Source organism: Calypte anna, chromosome 3, assembly GCF_003957555.1.
Source record: "Calypte anna isolate BGI_N300 chromosome 3, bCalAnn1_v1.p, whole genome shotgun sequence".
Lineage (NCBI taxonomy): Eukaryota > Metazoa > Chordata > Aves > Apodiformes > Trochilidae > Calypte > Calypte anna.
In genome coordinates, this window is record NC_044246.1 from 12,773,056 (window position 1) to 12,791,117 (window position 18,062).

Here is an 18,062-nt window from a genome sequence, read left to right on the forward strand (position 1 = left end):
TTTTTAGCTGATAAACTTCATGCCAGACTAAACTCTGTATTATTTGGTGTTGCCTAAAAAGTTATTAAAGGGTGTTTTCTCTAATGTCTCTATTTAAGCCTTAATTCCATGCCATTTGAATGTTTTAAGGCTAAAGCTTAGTTACTAAAGTGATAAATCTATGAGTCTGCTTAATAATTCTAGAACTTCACATGCTTGTTAGTGGTTTAAGTCAAGAATGTTGTTTACACCTCTGTAAAGGAAATGAATGTTTTATATTAAGAGTTGCAAGGTGTTAGGAAGTACACTGGATGTATAGTCTTTCTCTTACATTCAGAAATGGGAACTTCTAATAGAGAGTCCTGTGTTAACATATCAGTAGTTATTAATCCATAGATGATATGCCAATAGACTTGCAGTTAACTCAACATACCTGTTATCCACTCAGGAAAAGCCCTGAACTTTGTTAAGAGTGAAACAAAATTCTTGCTCAAAAGTAGGGAGTCAGTATAAAGCAGTGATGGGTAAAGTGGTGCTAGAAATTAAAAGAGGGTGTCAGCCTTACAAACAAGCAGTGAAGCAAAAACTTTACAGGCAATGGAAGCTTGATACACCTCTGCACCATGAGTGATGGGGTTGCTCCTAAAAATGAGGTTTGCACCCATCTAGCCCTGGGATCTTTCATTATGGTTCACTTTGTTCTAGTGTAATGATAGGGGCTTGGTTTCCTGTTGTGTTACGCTTTCATGTACCTGGGCATGGTAATCAAGAGAACTGGACTAATCTGTTAATGTTTCCAGTACAGGGCAGTGTGCCCCCTCTCCTTCCCTGAATGCGTTTTCTGTACCATCATGGAAGTTTCTGTAATGTGTCTCTCTCCCCTTCACCGTCCCTCTGACCCCATGCACTGACTTCTCCAAGGCAGCATATCTCTCTCTGCTTTATTTCTGCTTGTTGTTGTAAAGTAGGAGCAGGCTGAGTGTAACAAATGTGCTGTGCCCCGGGGCTGCATCGGGAGGGTGCTGGGGCTTTTTGGGCTGAGACCGGGCACCCAAACACCAACCAGCTGTGCCTTCAGGATGTTGGGGAACCCTGCAGGGCCTTCAGCCTTGTCAAGGCTGCATGCTTGAAGTCCTCTGTGGCTAATTAAACCCTTTCCCAGCACACGAGAGAAAAAAACCCAAGTAATATCCGTCAGCTTCTTGCCACCCAAACTGCAGCCTGTGTTAGAAAGTCCAGCACTGGCCTCACTCTCCTTGGCTTTTCCCCTGTGTAAAACAGGGGTGCAGCTGTGCCAGTGTGCTGAAGTCTATAAATGAAAAGTGTTGCATAGGTGTGAGTATTACTAGTTGCTCAGTAGAACTAGAGAGCACTGGGAACGAGTGTGAGGCAGACAGTGAGCTACAGCAGTGTCAGTGTAAACCCAGATAGCTGAAATTTTTGCTGTGAACTACTAAAGTGCAAGGAAAAAGATAATTGCTGTAGCATTCCTGTAATTCTGTTCAAGCCTTCTGTCTAGCTGCCTCAAATGCAACAGAAACCATGGGGATCCTATAAAGCTACACTTTTGGGCTCACATTTTTCAACATCTCTTTTCAAAAAAATGTCATTTTGAACAGTTGAGCTGCTTTCTTCTCCTGTTAGAGCCTTGTTGAGAGATTTTCCTGGCAGGCTAGTATGTACTTAAATACTACTGACAACTCTGTGCTCAGTGTGATTGCCTCACACAGGTGCTTTCCTTGAGTCAAGATGACAAAGCCAGTTTTGGACATCAGGACTTCCCATCAAGAAGTAATCTTAAAATGAACACATCATCAAACCATTTCTGTCTTAAAGGCGCTTGCTAAAGAATATGCACAGGTGGCTGAATTGTGTTCCCTACAGTGTTATGGAGGGAAAACCTTTGGGGTTTTTTGATTGAAATTCTCTGGGCTGAGGTGCATCAGGATATGTGAGGTTATACAGCATTTATTGCAGCTGCACCCAGGGAAAATATGGGTTTTTTCCTCCCCTACCTCACAGTGTTACTTTTTGATCGTCCACCAACTCTTTTTCCCTCTAACTCTGTAACACCTCATAAAAAAAAATGCTTGCTTGACTTGGTGGTTTATAACAGTGAAACTGGCATATGTAAGTGAAGATTTTTGAGAAGCCTCTTTATTTGTTTGTTTTTGTTTTAGTGTTCCACCTGCAGCTTCTGAATTCATAGGCTACCACGGAGTTTCCACTGAATTTCAGAGTTTTGGCCCCAAGTGCCAGAAGGTAAGTTGTGCCTAACCTTTAATTTAAAGATATATTTTTTTTACACTATTGTAAGTAACAGCTATATTCCAAAATAATATAGTAGATACTTTTCAACAGTATCTACAGAGGTAATATCGTACCAAAGAATCTGTACTGATTTTTCCTAAAGAACTTGGGAAAAAAACAGTGTGGCCATTGTATTTGAAACATTAGAGCAATTGTTCTCTAGTGAACGTTTGTACATGTGGTGCAACCCTAAATTTCTATGTCAGAACATGGTGCCAACCAGTAAATTACAGTACTCTGGGCATGCGCATGTTTAAACAAGTGCTCTCCTATCTGCAGGTCCCATAGTCATATGTATGTATCTATGTGTCTTATGTATACCATTTGGAAAAGCCAGACAACACTCAAAAGCGATAAAAGGGAACTTAAAACGTGTGTTCATTTTTCACACCATTGTGCTTTTAACACAAACTTAAACCTTTTGTGTGGCTTGGATTTTTCCTCTGAGTAGGCTGGCTTTTGTTATACTTAAATCCTAATGATGTTTATTCCTGTATACCATGAAACCTGTAGGCAGAAAACAAGAAACCTAGTAAAAGAATTACAGAAAAACAAAGAATAATTCATTGCCTGCAATTGAAAGTGGTTTGTGCTATGGTTTGTGTTTCTCCAGAATACTTGTAAACTTGTGACTCTAAACATGTTTAAAGTACAAGTTTAGGCAGCCAGAATATTAGTGGAACTCCTTTTGGATTCAACAGGCTACCTAGTGGTTTAACCTGCTACTGAAGGTCAGGAGAATATAATTCATCTTCCACAATGCCTAGACATCATCAGCTACACTTCTGGACATATTCTGGAAAATGAAACTGTGAAAACATTCCAAGGGCTTCAGTGGGATTATTGTTTATGACAAGATCCTCTTGGACAATACACAGACCTTTGTGCACATATTGCCATAATACCCAATAAAAATCAACGCTTCCCCTTGGGACCACTCTGCTTGCTATGCACAGTATTTCAGATGGAGTGGTAATATGTGGAATCAGCACTGTCAGTGGCAAAAACTAACTCATGGCTCCCCATCTACATTCTCGTTATAAGCATTTGCTGTTCTTTCATATGTCTCATTTTCTTACTTTCCAAGAGAAGTTTCTGATATACCATAACACCTAGTTCTGGAAGATGCTAATCACAGCGCTATAGTTTCCAGTTTAGATAAAAGAAGTTATCCTCTGATACACTGTTTCTGGTTTTTTGGAATTAACCCATGGAAACTAGAGTTGTATAGGATTGTTACAACACTTGGTAAGATTATTACAGGATTAGCCAGTATGCTCAAAGAGCATTTGTTTTTTCCAAGGTAAGAATCTTATTACACATTCAAGGGCCATGCTAGCCCTTGAGCCCAGGCTCAGTGCCCACCCTTGCACTGCTGCTGATTCCAGCTTACGCCTTATGCACTGGACTATTGAAAAGAATGATTACATCTGAACAACATAATTTCCTGATGCACATGCAATCAGATAATATAAGAAATGAAGAGCATCTGCCTGACTGAAAAACATTAGGAAGACTGGTCACTGCTTTAGAAAATAACAGATATGAGAAACCTAGAAAGATAAGCATGTTGTTTTGATTAGAGAGCTAGATCTAGGAAAATCTCACTAGGAAGATTCCTAGTAAAAGGAATGAGAAAGTGAGGAAGACTGCAGAAGGAAAGGATGCAAAAAGTTTAGTTTGTAACTGCAGAGGGTTCTTGTTAGTATTATTTTAAATTATAAAGAATAATTTGGGTTACTCTTATATTGCTGAGATAAGGTGCTGAACAGATTTTGCAGAAAAGAAGCGTGACTCATGGAAAGAGTAACTAGTGAAGAACTTGCTGAACTTGAACTCTTGCTTATAGGGATTTTTATTTACCTCTGGGCAAGGGTGAAATTTTCCAGTTTGGCATAAAACTACTTTACCAGTGAGAGAGAACTTGAAGCTTCCTTTGCTGAGATGATAAGTTTTCGTGATACAGGATAAAGGCTAAATGTACTAAAGAACATTGCACAGTGAGAAAGGAAAAGATGCCTTAAAGCATTTTCTTTTAGTTGTGAAAACTAGCTAATGGAGTATTCAGCACATATGTTGTATTTAACTAGATGATCACATCAGCTCATTTTCAATACACAGTACAAGCCATTTCTTGAAACAGTTACCGAAAAATAGAGAAAAATGGTCACTGCTTTGAGGGACTGAGAATCCTTAGGAGCTCTTTGAACAATATGATACCCATATTCTCATTCACAAAAATCTCCATTAGAGAATTCAGTCAAAAATCTCTTTTGATTTTTATTCCTAGTGTGAATAATAAGCCATCTGTCTGGTGAAAACATCATGGCTACTTAAAAAAAAATTGCTGTGGAAACTTTTGGAAAGAGTTACATTGAAGAAAATTAGTTGCTAGAGAGGTTTAGTTTAAATGCAAATTCAGCCTCAGCTCATCTGTACAAACATGTTTTAAGGAACGGGAAAAAAACCCTTAATGTGCTGATCAGAGCTCTTAATAACAGTCTAAAACATGCATAAGTTAAACAAAGCTCCCCAGTTTCTGCAGAGCAGGGCAGAACTTAATCCTCAGGCACTGCTTTCCTGAAAACATGAAGATCACTGCAAAGATCAGAAATACTGTTAATACATGAATTATGAATATTGCTTTTTGCTGTTTTTTTTACAAACCCTACTTCAAATTATGAGGAAATATTAAAAAAAAAAATTTCAGAGTAGCTAACTATTTGTAACATAGATTTGTAAAAAGACTTTGTTCTACCTAATAGTGTTGCCAAATCACATAGGTACTCTCTGCAATCAAAGAAAATCTTAAGTTCTTTCAGAAGGAAAAACCCACCTTATTTTAAAACTAATAAAACACAGTAACAGGTAGCAGGAGTAGAAATCTACTCTGATCTTTGGAGGATACTTTATAACATAGATGAAGACTGAAGAACTCTATGGCTGTGGCTTGCTAAAGCTGCTTTAAATAGATACACTGAAGTTAAAAATGTCAGTATTTGATTAACTGAATTGTAAAGAATCACAAGATTCCCACAGACCCTGAAAACATAATGTAGTTAATCTTAAACAAAACTGGCAAACACTCAAAAAACCCACTGGTGTTTTTGCCATTCAATGCTAAGGGTTTGCATATGGTCTTTATTCAGGGTCTCCTAACTGGAGAGTCTGTCTATCAGTCTAAATAGTTGGCAGTCAAATTTTCTAATTTTCATAGCTGCAGTTGCCTTTAAATCAACTCTACTTGAAAAAACAAGGGACCTTGCTGAAAATCATCAAACATACTGTTCTAGAGAAGAATCCCAATCCTTGTCAGCCATGGCTACAGGCCAACAGAAAATGAGGGGCAACACAGATTAATTCATCTTAGAAGGAGTCCAAGAATTACTTCATCTTAGGTCAGAGACAGGCATCAGTGTGCTTTGAATAGGAACAGATGAGAAGCTTCTTGTACAGAGGTAGATAAATTCTTGTCTTCTGATTACATCTTTTCAGTTTAAGATTGTGCATACTCTAATAGGTCAGAATTATTGTCCTTGAAAATTCAGTGCTTGTTTTTAAAGAACAGGACAGAAATCTGTTGAGGTTTTTTTTTTCCCTGAAAAAAAATAATAATATTAACAAAGCTAGTAAATTAATCTGTGTGTGGATCCTAAATCTAGAGAATTTTCTTGATTTTCTGTGTGCTGCTGGCTAAAAGCTGAAAGTCAGTAGAAACAAAATGAGAGAAAGAAAGAAGTGCTACATGAACTGCTACAAATTCTTGCTTTTCTGCATGACCACAGTCTGGACAGGTAATGGCTCTACTCTTTACAGCCCAACTACATATGATGCAAACAAGAATGTAACTCAGACTATTTAGCACAGAGGCAAACCTTCAGGTTGTTTCCAGATAGGAATACAGATGTGTGTGGCTAAAAGGCTCTATGCATGCTGTTCCTACCTGCTGCATGGGATATTATATCGCCCTGCAGACCCGTGTATTGCACTAAATCAGCCTGCAGAGTGTTAGCAGGAGCGCCTGCTTCTGTGTGCACAAGATTTCTGCAGAGACCATCTCCATCCCTCTGCGGAGACACCACCCGTGCTGGAGACCGGATCCCGACTGGGAGAAGTGATTGAGCATGGGAAGTGAGGGAGGAGTGAAAGGCTGTCCCTCAGGTGGGCTCCCCTTGCTGCCACGAGGAGCTGCGGTTGTCTGACTCAGCGGCTGGCCGGCACGGGAATGTCTGAGAGCAGGAGGATGTCCTGGGCATGCTGCTGTGGGCAGACTACAAGCTGTGCACTGTTTAGATTCATCTGCTGCTGCTTTAGGGCAGCACAGTAAATTCTAAGGCAAGCTTAAAGTAATCTGACAGTTATAGACACTTATTTAAAACACAGCTGTTAAGGGAGGATACAAATTAATTTTTATAATCAGCCTTTGTTTGCCAACAGGCAAACACTGCAAAACTGATTCTAACCAACCGGAATAGAAAAAGGATTTGGTGATGTGACAGACTGAGGCAGGGTAAAGCTGCTGTACAAAATACTCTACCCTCTGCATATGGGCTTCAGTCCAGAGACCAGCAAAATCAGTAGGAAGTCTTCCCATTGACTGTAGCTCATTGAGATCAAAGCTTTTTGAAAAAAATAGCAAATCTACTTGTTTATGCCCATGCTTCAACCCTTTGTTGAGGGTGGTGGTCCATTGCAGACAACCTCTGTTGAGGACTGCTAGGCAGATCCTTCCCCCATTCTCCTTCTTGTGTCCCAGGAAGACCTCCCTGGAGTAGGGCTTCTTGCTGCCATCCCTTTGCACAGGAATGCAACAGCATATGAAGTACTGCTGGGCATACTTAGCCTGCCTCAGAAAAAAGCCCTTAATTAAGAATCCAACTTGAGGCTACTGTGATAAGGACAAACCAAGTCACTGTCTTCCTCTGACCTCCAAATGCCTGTTTTGCTTAGGATCTCACGGGCTATTTGGGGCAGCTACAGTTCATCTGTTTTGGAAGCAGTCACTCACATCACTTGGATTTGGCTGGTTGCAAACCAAGTTTTAATTATCTGGCGTTCTCAGCCACTGCCAGGCCTGTCTTGGCTAAGCCCCTTTGCTATAAGGCCAGACTGAATTTCTGTTCCCTAAATACAGGTGAGGCTCTGTGCTGGTCAGGTGTTTCTCTATAAGTTACTCTGATGTTACAACCTGTCTGGTGGCAAGATCAGTCCAGGCCATGCCTGACATCGTGTTTGAGCTCAGGTGTTTAGTCTTTTTCTGAGGTCTCTTTCATCCTTTCTGGCATGTCCTAGCTCTTCCAGTCCTGAAGCTCTTTCTCACCTGAAATCTACATCAGGAGACCTTGCACATTATTACCCTGCAGGCTTGCTTTCTTGAAACTGCTTTCTGTCCCACCCGTAGTGGGTATGAGTGGTGCCTGTTTCCACCTGAGGCTGCTTGTTAGGTGTGATTCCACACCTCATCACAGACTCACTGGATAATTGAGCATGGAAGGGTCTCTCATAGGTCCTCCTGCTCAGACCAGAGTCAGCGTTCAAGCATCCTGATGCAAAACACAGACAGACACACTGCAGACTGACATTAAACACCTTTGCAGACACCCTTTGCTATTGGAGAGAAGGTGATGCAAATGAAAGCCCTGCATTTTTCTCCCTGGCTACTTTATAAAAAAAAAATGCTTGTAATTTTCATTTCATCACCTTCCACCACAAACCTTGAAAGTGCAGCAGACAGAGGACCTATACAGATATTCCCAACCTCTAACATTGGTGTGGCTGGGAGCTGCTCCAAATGTACCATTAGAAGTAGCGTTCTCCCCTTTTTTAATCCAGAGAGCCAGGATCTGCTGCTCTGTGTCTCCAGCTGGTCTTTAAACAATTGTTTGCCCTGACAGTCAAGCTCAGGCTCTAGCTTCTAATGTGGAAGTCTAAGCACAGCTGGGATTCTCTCTTTGTGACACGGAAAGCAAGGTGCAAGTGGACAGTAGATGCCTGTGCTGCCATCCAGTATCATCCCAAGATATCAGAGCACGAGACCAAGTACAGTTGAGGGGTTTGAAACATTACTGCTTAGGTTATTAAGCAGCTGCTGCAGGGGTAATCATAGCTGGTGTTCACATGAGTCTCATAAAGCTTCTGTTTGCTTCTCTTCCGCTTATGCTGATGGACTGCCTGGTCTGCCTGGATTATGTATAATTATTAAATCTTTAAGACTCTTCAGCAGTAATTAAGTCAGGAGGGGCTTTATTTTGCACAAGCACTTTTTTCTTCGGCTTTCATAAGGCTGAGGAGCACAGTACAACGACGAAAAATCAGGATCCACTGCTGAAGTTTGTTTTTGTAGAGGGTAGTATTCTTGGCATATGACATAGCCATGCTGAGATAGTTTTCAAATATTAGTTATAATATTTGCTTTCCTTTTGTGAAGAATGTGTTAGTTTAAACATGTCTTCTCCTAAGGTGAAGTTAAGTAATTAAATTATTTTCTCATTTCTGTGGCAATTTCCACCTTATTTCCTCTGCAGTTTATTTATTTTCCATGTACATAGATCTGTAAAAAGAAACAAGCAATTGCAAGGAGCAGTGTAATAAAAAAGTTCAATGGACATTTAAATTGTCTTGTAGACAAGATATATTTATTTCCTTGAGGGGAAGAATAATTGCAAGAGCACATAGTGGAGATTTTAATCTTGGAAAAAATCTTGTATTTCTGAATCAGTTATTTTATGTACGTGAGGATAACTGTGAAACTGCCAAATACTCTAGTAGAAATTTGTGACAGTTAAGGAAAATTGAATTAATGACTTTGCAAATCCATACAACTTCTTTTACTATGACAGTTATAGGAATAGCTTTAAAAGAAGCCAATTTGTCCTTTCCTTAAGTATTAATGTTGGATATGGTGGCAGTCAGTAGTGATAGACTGCCATTAGACTTTTGGCAAATGGATCCAACTTTCATTGTGACTTAATGCAAAAGTAAAAGTCCTTATGGCAATCTGTTTTGGTTGTAGTCCAGGAGGGAGTGTTGACCACTACCCCAGCTAGCATTTGTCTTTTCCCATCCAGGCTTGTAGCTCTGAATTATCTGTATGCTAATCTGACTGCTTCAGGCACCCAATGCCACAGAGGACCCATACTGTTCAGTATGGGTCACTGTTCACTGTATTCACCTACAGAACAAGCTACAAGTCTCATCATGAAAGTGCCTTCATCCCTGAAAAGTTAGTCTGTGTCAGGACTGGGTGACTCCCGATCAGAAAAGCCAGCATGATTTGTTTGCTGCAGCAGAGCCCTGATTGCAGCGTCAGTAGTGATGCACTGGGAGACTCTGACTTATTCCAGAGGAGGTGCTAGGGAAGGCACTACAAAGATGCATTCATGGTAGCAAACCATGGAGGGGGAAGCAGAAGGTTGTTTACCCAAGGTAATGTAGTATGAGTCTGGAAATACCTGAGATGTGACAGTGTTGATCATTACAGATCCCCAAGTCACGAAGGAGGCCCACCAGTTAGCAGATGGGCTCAGCAAAGCTAAACCACTTCCCTCCGAGCCTCACACATCTTCCAGACCAAGTCTGACACTTCACTTCCCTGGAAGTGAATTTAAGCACTTGCATGAATAGAGTGAGAAGGACTTGTCTTTTTGTGAAACATTAATAATGATATTCATACTGTGGTAACGCTTAGAAATGGTTGAGGCCTCGGGATATTAGTTGCAAACTGTAGTGTAATAAAAGTTTCTACTTAAAGAACAAAAAACAGCTATGTTTGGAAGGTACAGTTCTTATACCATGTAGAGATTATATTAACATCACCATGGTATTATGCTGAAAATCATATGTGCTATATACTGTAGTGACATAATAAAGTCCAGTTACTTCTTCCCCCTACTCTGATGACAACGGGACAAAGCTGTTCTCTATTGTTCAAAAGAAATACCTTCTAAATTACAGTAATCTTATTTGCATATGTGTACCTAAAAGTATACTTTAGGCTGCAAAATACAGGGTTTTGTTCAGCTACATGCATGGTACAGAAAAGGAAAATGGCATATACAGATCTCCACCTGATTCTCAGCTTACAAGAAATTATAGACTCCTTTTCTTCCTTTAACTCAGAAGTCTAGAGTCTTCTCATTAGCTTCTTGAAGCTAATGGAGTTACACTACTCTAGAAGTGCTTTTCTAGCGCTGAAATTAGGGCTGAACACAACATTCAACTTCATCAAACTGATGCATTACCTGTGAGCTCCCAGCTCAGCTTTCCTTGCAGGCTAAGGCTTGCTGTCTTATGGATCAACAGGAGCACCAAGACCACTTGCTGGCCCAGCCGAGCACCACATTGGGCCTTGCTGATCATACAGCTTGTGGCCTGGCTAACCTCAGTATCAGGTCAAAGGGAAACACTGTGACACTATGCTGCGTAAGGAAGGCAGATGACCTCATCCTTGACGTGACATATGTCTTCCCTGAAGCATCCTGTGAAGGTCCCTGCTTTGCCCTGTGAGCCTATACACCAGCCACATCCTCCATGAGACACAGGGCTATAGTCCTGTCTCCTTCATTTGCTGTAAAAGAACTGTGGAAGTCTGTCTGAATGCTGCCAACTTTGCTAAGAAATAGTTGTCCTTCCCACTTAATCAATGGGATTGGCCCTGGAGTCATGAGATTTGAGCAAAAGCATATGGGAGTTTAGTTCTTTCCTTCATCTTGCTTAGAATAATGCTTGTTGCAGATACATTCTCAAACTGGTTTCTCCCTTGCCTTTGAAGCAAACCTGCCATCTCTGGCTCCCAATTTGCCAGCCAGTTCTGCCCTTCTCAGCTTCAGCTATGCCCTTGCCGCACAGCAACAAGAGGTCTGCCCCTCATGAAGAAGGTATGTAGGCTAAGGACCTCTCTTAATGTTTCCTTATGTCTACTCTTTTATCACAAAGAACAGAAAGCATGAATTGCTTTCTCAGCTCTCAAAGGGAGTGGTGTGTCTGGTAGGTGGTGTCAAACACTAACTCCTGCTTACAGTGGCAAACTCAGTTGGTACCTTTTCCACAGGAGGTGAGGAGGCAGCCACAGGAGGTTTCTCATGAGCAGTGATACAAATTCCTATCCTCAGGAGCCTGGCTTGGTTTTGAAAGGCCAGCATCTAGCTGTTCTGGTGCTGGACAGATGTGCTCTTTAGAGTTTGAAAGCAGGGACTTCTATGTGTGAAGACATTTGGAGCTGAGCTTTAGACTGCAGTGGCAGTTCACTGCACTTTTGGCTGTTAAAACTTCTACAGCCAACACAACATATTACTGCAGCCAAACCAGGTCCCTGGCACCCAAGACCCTTTGGACTTGGGGTGAAAAAAGTTAAAAGGTGACCAACCCCAAACAAGCAGATGAGAAAAGTATGGATTTCCTTATTAGACAAAAAAAGAGAACAATGAAAGTCAGATCTGCTATGTTAATTTGTGAGGACCTTAACTTTAACCAATTAATCTCAGCTAATATTAACGTTATTTCAAGAATGTTTTTAAACCTTAATAATTTTATGCAAGGCATCCACTTTTGTGGATATATTTTCCTTGAGGTCCCTTACCATTTGCTGTACAGTAGCCAGTAATACACCATATTTGCCCCCTGCTTGACATGACTTAGAACCCACATTTCTTAAAAGCAACTGGCTTCTGCTGTGGAATGATGCAGTTTTTGCCCTCTGTTCAACAAACCCAGCCACACACGTAGTTGTGATCTCATTCTGGAAAACTTCTGAAGGACAGCAGCCTTGTGCAGAGCAACTCAATCCTGAGTACCACATCAGTTTCTCTCTATTTACTCAGTCCTCACCCCACCTCTCTGGTTTCAAGATTATTTTTTGTTCCCTAAACACTGTAAAAACACTTAGCATACTCAGGGTTGACAATAATTAGCCTTTGGAAGACTGAACAGTTCAGTTTCTGAGAATGTTTTCCAAGTTAAAAAAACAACAGATGTATGTATATGTTTGCTAAGAGAAGAGGCAGTGGTCTCATAGTTACCTTAATTATCTTTAAGCTGGGGGTCCTTTCAGACTTTATCTCTGATTTTTTTTTTCTGAACCTCCACAGTTTCATTCTAGTTTAACCCACACAGGATTTAGAAGCTGCCAGTGCTCATGGCATTTTTTTTTTCAAACATGGGTTCAGTTCAGAGCACTGGAGGCACAGGAGCAGAAGCCTATAGCATTGATTCAGCTCTCACACTGAGACTATAGAAAGCTCCAATCTCTCATCTATTTAAAACATCTATTTTTGAGCAGTTTTAAATAGATGAGAACTAAGGAGGAAGGGGCTTTTAACACTGGCTCTTGCCTGGAATCCTATCAATGTAAAACCCTCCTGCACCATATGCTGGCTGTGTAGCTGCACCAAGAGCATTTAAGAACAAAATCTCATCAGTTTGGAGCCTGGCTCAGTGTCCTTAAAACTCTGGAAAAGAACAGATGAGAACCCAGGGAGGAGGACCTAGATTCCAAGCTATTGGATTTGCAAACTGATTTGCCACAAAGTTTCTTGGAAAGAACACAGTCACATCAGCTTCTGAGTATTTTAAAAGATGTAACCTTCAGGGTATTTTGTGAACTTTGCTTTTTTCTTTATTTAACATGCTAAAGGATTACATCAGTTAAGTCACACTGGAGAAAACAGTTTTATTTATATATTAATTCCAAGTGTACAATCATGATTTGTATTTTATTACTTAGGAATACATACTGCTTTACAAACACAAAAGAAAGAATATGGTCCCCCCTAATCTTTCTAGTATTTCTGATAAGAGTAATCTCAAATTACTCTTTCATCAGGCACAAACTGAGGAAAGTGGTTACCTTTACCGTGTATAAATGCTTTCATTGAGTTCCTACCTACATACTAAAATGTATATAAAGCTTTTTGGGGGGTTAAAGCTTTGCCTCCATCTGACATCACTGCTCTACTCAGATGGAATTTACTTAATCTGTTGCATGGAGCCCCCACAGCGAGACACAGGCAGAGAGTAGGGCATTAGCCTTTTGTTCTTCAGCTCCCCCACATCCCCATGTCCATTAAAACAGCAATGCTCGGCTGTTGCCACACTTGCAGGTACGTCAGCCCAGCTGTGCGGGATAGCCATGTTGTGCTTGCCACTGGCAGTACGGCAAGTCACCGCCCCTAAGTGAAAACGCGTGGATTTGAGGCTGGTTTAGCGGCGCGGGGTCTGCCGCAGAGCTCCGTACGCCCCGCTCGGGACAGGGCAGCCGCCCCGCTCCCCTCCCTGTCACCTGGCCCCGTCTCGGCCCCCCACGCCCCGGGAGCGCCGCCTGACGTCACGGCGGCCCCAGATTGGCTGCGTGGGGCCGGTACCGGGGCAGGGGCACCCCCCGCCCCCTCCCCTCCCGCACACCCTCAGTCCCGGAGAAACTCTAGAAAAGAGGGTGGGTGTTTCTGTGTGTGGTTTTTTTTTTCCTCTTCTGCCTGGACTAGCTTAAGGACCGTTTCTTACACACGCCCGCAGACCCCTGGCAGCTTCGTCAACTGAAACATCTGCGCTCCATTGCGACCACCCCCCTCCAGCGAACACCCTTCCCCTGCTGCTGCTCCTCCTCCCTTCCCGCTCCAGCTCTGCTCGCACCCGCCGCTTCCTTTCTTCCACCGATGTTTTCCTGCTCCACAGGGCGACGTGTTTGCTGAACTTTTCGAACAGTTTGGGGGGCGGGTGGGGGGAACCTGAGGCTTTTTTCTATTTCCTTCCCCGGAGCTGGGGGCAGCGAGCGGAGGAAGGATCCGCACGCAGGGCGCAGGTCGCGCACACACAAGCTCTTTGGAGGAGAGAAAACCCTTGCATCGGGAGTCCGCGAAACTCGCCGGCTGCCGGGGCTCCCGCTGTGGAAATGGCTTGGATCAGAGGGGGCTTTTTCCTCCTCCTCACTGCCTGTGCGCTTTTGTCACCAGCGGTCGCTGCCTCCGAAAAGGGCAGGCTGAGGAGGATCACGTATGTCCTGCAGCCCGGCCGGCCGGGATCCTCCGGCAGCAGGCATCAGCGCCCGACCCTCCTTGGGGGGGAGCAGCGGGAGCAGCAGCAGCAGCAGCAGCAGCGCACGTTTAATGTGCAGCTGAACACGCGCTACGGTGGTGGCGGCGGCGGGGGCACCGGCACCCTGGAGCGGACCCGGCGGATGAGCAAGGCGGGCGGCGCTGGCGTGCAGCTCCGCTTGGGCCCCGCCGGGCAGGTCCATTCCAACTCCGCCACTCATACTGCTTCCTTCACCAAGCCGGCCCGTTTCGGGCCGCGGCCCAAGCCACCGCCGGTCACCCACGGCAACAGCAGCGCCGGCCTGCCCCTCCGACAGAAGCACCAGCTGCCTCCGCTGCCGGGGTAAGGCGCCCTCTCGCCCGCCCCTATCTCGGCTCAGGCAACGGTGGTGCCCCCCGCCTGCTGCCTCCCTCCCCCTGCCGGCACCTTCATGTCGGCTGTTACCGCCTCCCCTCGACGGCAGTGGGGCGGGGAAGCCCGCGCCGGGCTCCTGGGAGTCACCCCGACTTTACCTGCCCGCTGGCGGTGCCCGGCTGCCTGCGAACCAGCTGGGTGCGTAAGCGCCCCGTTTCTTTGCCGTCTCCTCGCGGCACTTGAAGCCGGGCGAGGAGCCAACCCCCTCATCTCACACACCGCCGGCTTCCAGCAGCCCGCGGCAACAAGCTGAGGCGTCGACTGTGCGAGGAGCCCCGCAGCCGCCGCCCTCCTCTCTACCTCCTCTTCCTGTCAGCAGCGAACCTCAGCCCTCTCCCTTGTCTTTTGCGTCCCTGAAAGCAGCGCTGGGTTGGCCAGTGTGTTCCCAGCCCGCTTCGGGAGGTCTCAGCCCGCTGCTCCAGTCAGAGCCGGCGCCGGTCGAAGAGTTTCCTCAAACACCCTTCGGGAGGTTTGAGTCTTCCCGCCTTTTCTCTCCCCGGCCCAAGCGCCCGCCCCGTTGCCCGGCTGGGGATGGGAAGCAGGGCCGGCAGCTGTCGCGGGGAAGGGGGGACACGGGGAGCCCGCTGGACCTTCATTCCGCTTTGCTTTTCCCGCAGGGCCAATGTCTGCGGAGGGCAGTGCTGTCACGGGTGGAGCAAGGCCACGGGCTCACAGAGGTGCATCAAACGTGAGTAGTCATGTGGGTGGGGGGGTGGTGTGTGCGGAGGCCGCAATGCTCAGTGTTGGGGGGACCTGTGGGGGAGACCACGCTGACATCTGACGAGGCAGTGGATGCTGATACTGGCTGTGGTCCCTGCTGACCTTCAGATCCCACCCGTATGGCTTTGGCACAGTTGACCAGTGCACTTGCTCCAGTCCTTCTCCCACAGCGTCTTGGTGCGCTGCAGCCATAGCGCTCCGCTTCTCATCCCTAATCCCTGCTCGCTAACTTTCAGTTCTGCTAAAGAATGAGTAGCAGTTGCTTCTTGTGTTTATATTCTCAGCACAGATAGTAGCATTTTCTTGGAGAGCATTTTGCCAGAGGAGCGTAGGTGGGGAGCATGGAATTGCCATCTGCCCCTTCACCACCGGCCTGCATGATAATCTTGTGCTTAGAGCCTGAACATTTTGAAGTGTTGAACAAGGCAGAATAAGTGGGTTTGCAGATGGTCCTGTACAAGGATGTACCTTTACTGAGTTCTCTAGAAACACAATATGTGTGCATTAAATAATTGGATCTATGCTATTACATTCTGGTTGTCCTTTCTAATGTGGAACAGGATGAATCTTTGCTAATTTAGGCAAGATTCAAGATGACTGCAAATGGCTAAACTGGAGTGATTTTGCCATGAGGTCGTGGAAGACTGTAATAACACACCTCTTCAGGATCCTTGTTTAGATATCAAGAAAATTGGGCATATCTTGGCACATAGCTTTAGTTCCACAGGACAGACTTCTGTCCCTGAGAAAGCTGGAGGAAAGAATGCTTTCAAGATGCAAACTCTCTTTGGGGTTTATTATAGTGGCTTTTGTCCCTGTGTGGGATTTTTCACAATAGGGAGCAATCACATTTGTAATCCTCAGTAAGGTCAGGTACCTTTGACCTGCATGGAGCTGTTGCTAAGAAGCAAAGACTTTATTACAGTAGGCTGCTGAAGACAAAACTTCACAATTACCCTGACCAATTTAGGCATGCATTTAAGGTAGTCATCTCAATATTTGCAGCTTAAAATACATGCTGCTGTGTTAGGTTCATCCCCTTTTGTTGCTTAAAACACATAACAAGAATTACTTTAATTGTCAAGTTACAATGATTTCCTTCAGCTTACAGTGTTTGAGGTGGTGTTTTGAGGCTAATTGTTGAGCTTACAAAACACATACTTTAGCTGAAAGACTAATCAAAGGGCAAAAAAACCCTTCTAATAATTTCAGGAGATTAGAAGTCAAAAATTGTATTTCTGCTGCAATGGTATAGTCAACCAGTTTTGTTTTAATGATTTTGAACAAAACTCAGTTTTCCTTTTTGTGGCTCTTTGTCATAAATTTTATTTCCAGATAGCTTCAATTCATCCTTTCAAAGTGTTGTTTATAAATGAACTGGTTTGCTTTATGTCCTTTGAGTTTCATCTTTTCAAATTCTGCCATTATCATTCAACTATTTGCTCCTTTTTGACTTTCGTCTTTATTTCTTTCTACTTTTGGGTCCTTCAGTGGAGTCAGACAATTAGATTCTTACAGAATAACTGGAATCTCATTTAAATCCATAAATTACTTGGTTCATTTATATAGTTTTTTTAGAGGAATAGAGTAGCAAAGAAAGAGTTAAAAGAATAGTGGTATAGATTTTCTTTGACCTTTCTTTCTCTTTTTGTGTGCTTGATACTGGGCCTTCCTTCACATTAAGTATTCTTGCTTACCCTCTGATGCTACTCTAATACCTCCCAGCAGTGGCATAATACACTTGACTTAGTTTTACCCCTCTCTTGGTGAGCCAAGAGGAGCACTAAATGTACTGAAGTTTTCTGTTTTGTAACTAAGGCAAATCATGAGATAACATTGACTAGATTTAGCTGTGGAAGATTAGTATCACAGTCATAAAAGCCAGACACCTCCTTTTCTTGAACCTCCTGATGTTCCCTTCATAGAAACAGAAACCTTGTAACTGAATAAATGTTAACCCCTTTGCTTCCTGCAAAAATAAGTTATTTTGAAATTCAGACAGTGGGGTCTTGGTTGGTTTTGAGTGGATTATTTCAGTTGTGGATTGTGTCACAGATGCAGGCACACCTGAGCTGACTTCATGCAGAGTCAGTTAGGATCTGTCAGGGTTTATTAGCTCAGGCTTAGTATCACTTTAATAAGCTATTTGGCCTCTAGGGTCAGTTTATATTCTTTTGCATGGTGCAAAGCCTGAGCTAATAAACCCCAGACCCATACTTGCTCTTTCCAGAGCCAACATATATTTGTCTGCATTATGCTTCCAGAACCAGAATGCTGAGAGCCAGCTCTGATCTGCAAGGCTTATTAGCTCAGGTATAATTTCAGGCTGGACCAAGCACCATGTGTTTCTGCTCTGCTGCACCTGTGTGAATAAGCCTGCTTGTAACACACAGAAAGAGGGGTCAAAGGGAAGAGGTATGGTTTTGCAGCCCAGGCTTTGTTAATCTCTCTCTCTCTTCTCTTGCATGGTGCTGTTTTTTAGCTCTACTTTCTCACTCATGGGGCTGAGGTTGCTGTTCCCTTGAGTGACTTCTCTCCCAGGTGGGTAGCAGCCTGGCTGGGAGCAGAGGCATCTGCATCACATTTCCCTCAGTAGAAGCAAGGCAGAGTAT

General features: G+C 43.7%; 1 protein-coding gene across 9 annotated transcripts in view; it reads left to right on the top strand.

Annotated features, from left to right (window-relative positions):
• The first annotated feature begins 13,610 nt into the window (after nt 1-13,610).
• Nucleotides 13,611-18,062, top strand: part of LTBP1 (latent transforming growth factor beta binding protein 1) — a 179,312-nt gene continuing 174,860 nt past the window's right edge. For 5 of the 9 annotated variants that reach the window (XM_030446768.1, XM_030446769.1, XM_030446770.1 and 2 more), the window contains exons 1-2: nt 13,612-14,658; nt 15,348-15,418. In XM_030446768.1, coding sequence (XP_030302628.1) covers nt 14,174-14,658; nt 15,348-15,418 — 556 coding nt within the window. In that variant the 5' untranslated portion in view covers nt 13,612-14,173. The other 4 variants (XM_030446778.1, XM_030446775.1, XM_030446774.1 and 1 more) reach the window with 4 other exon arrangements.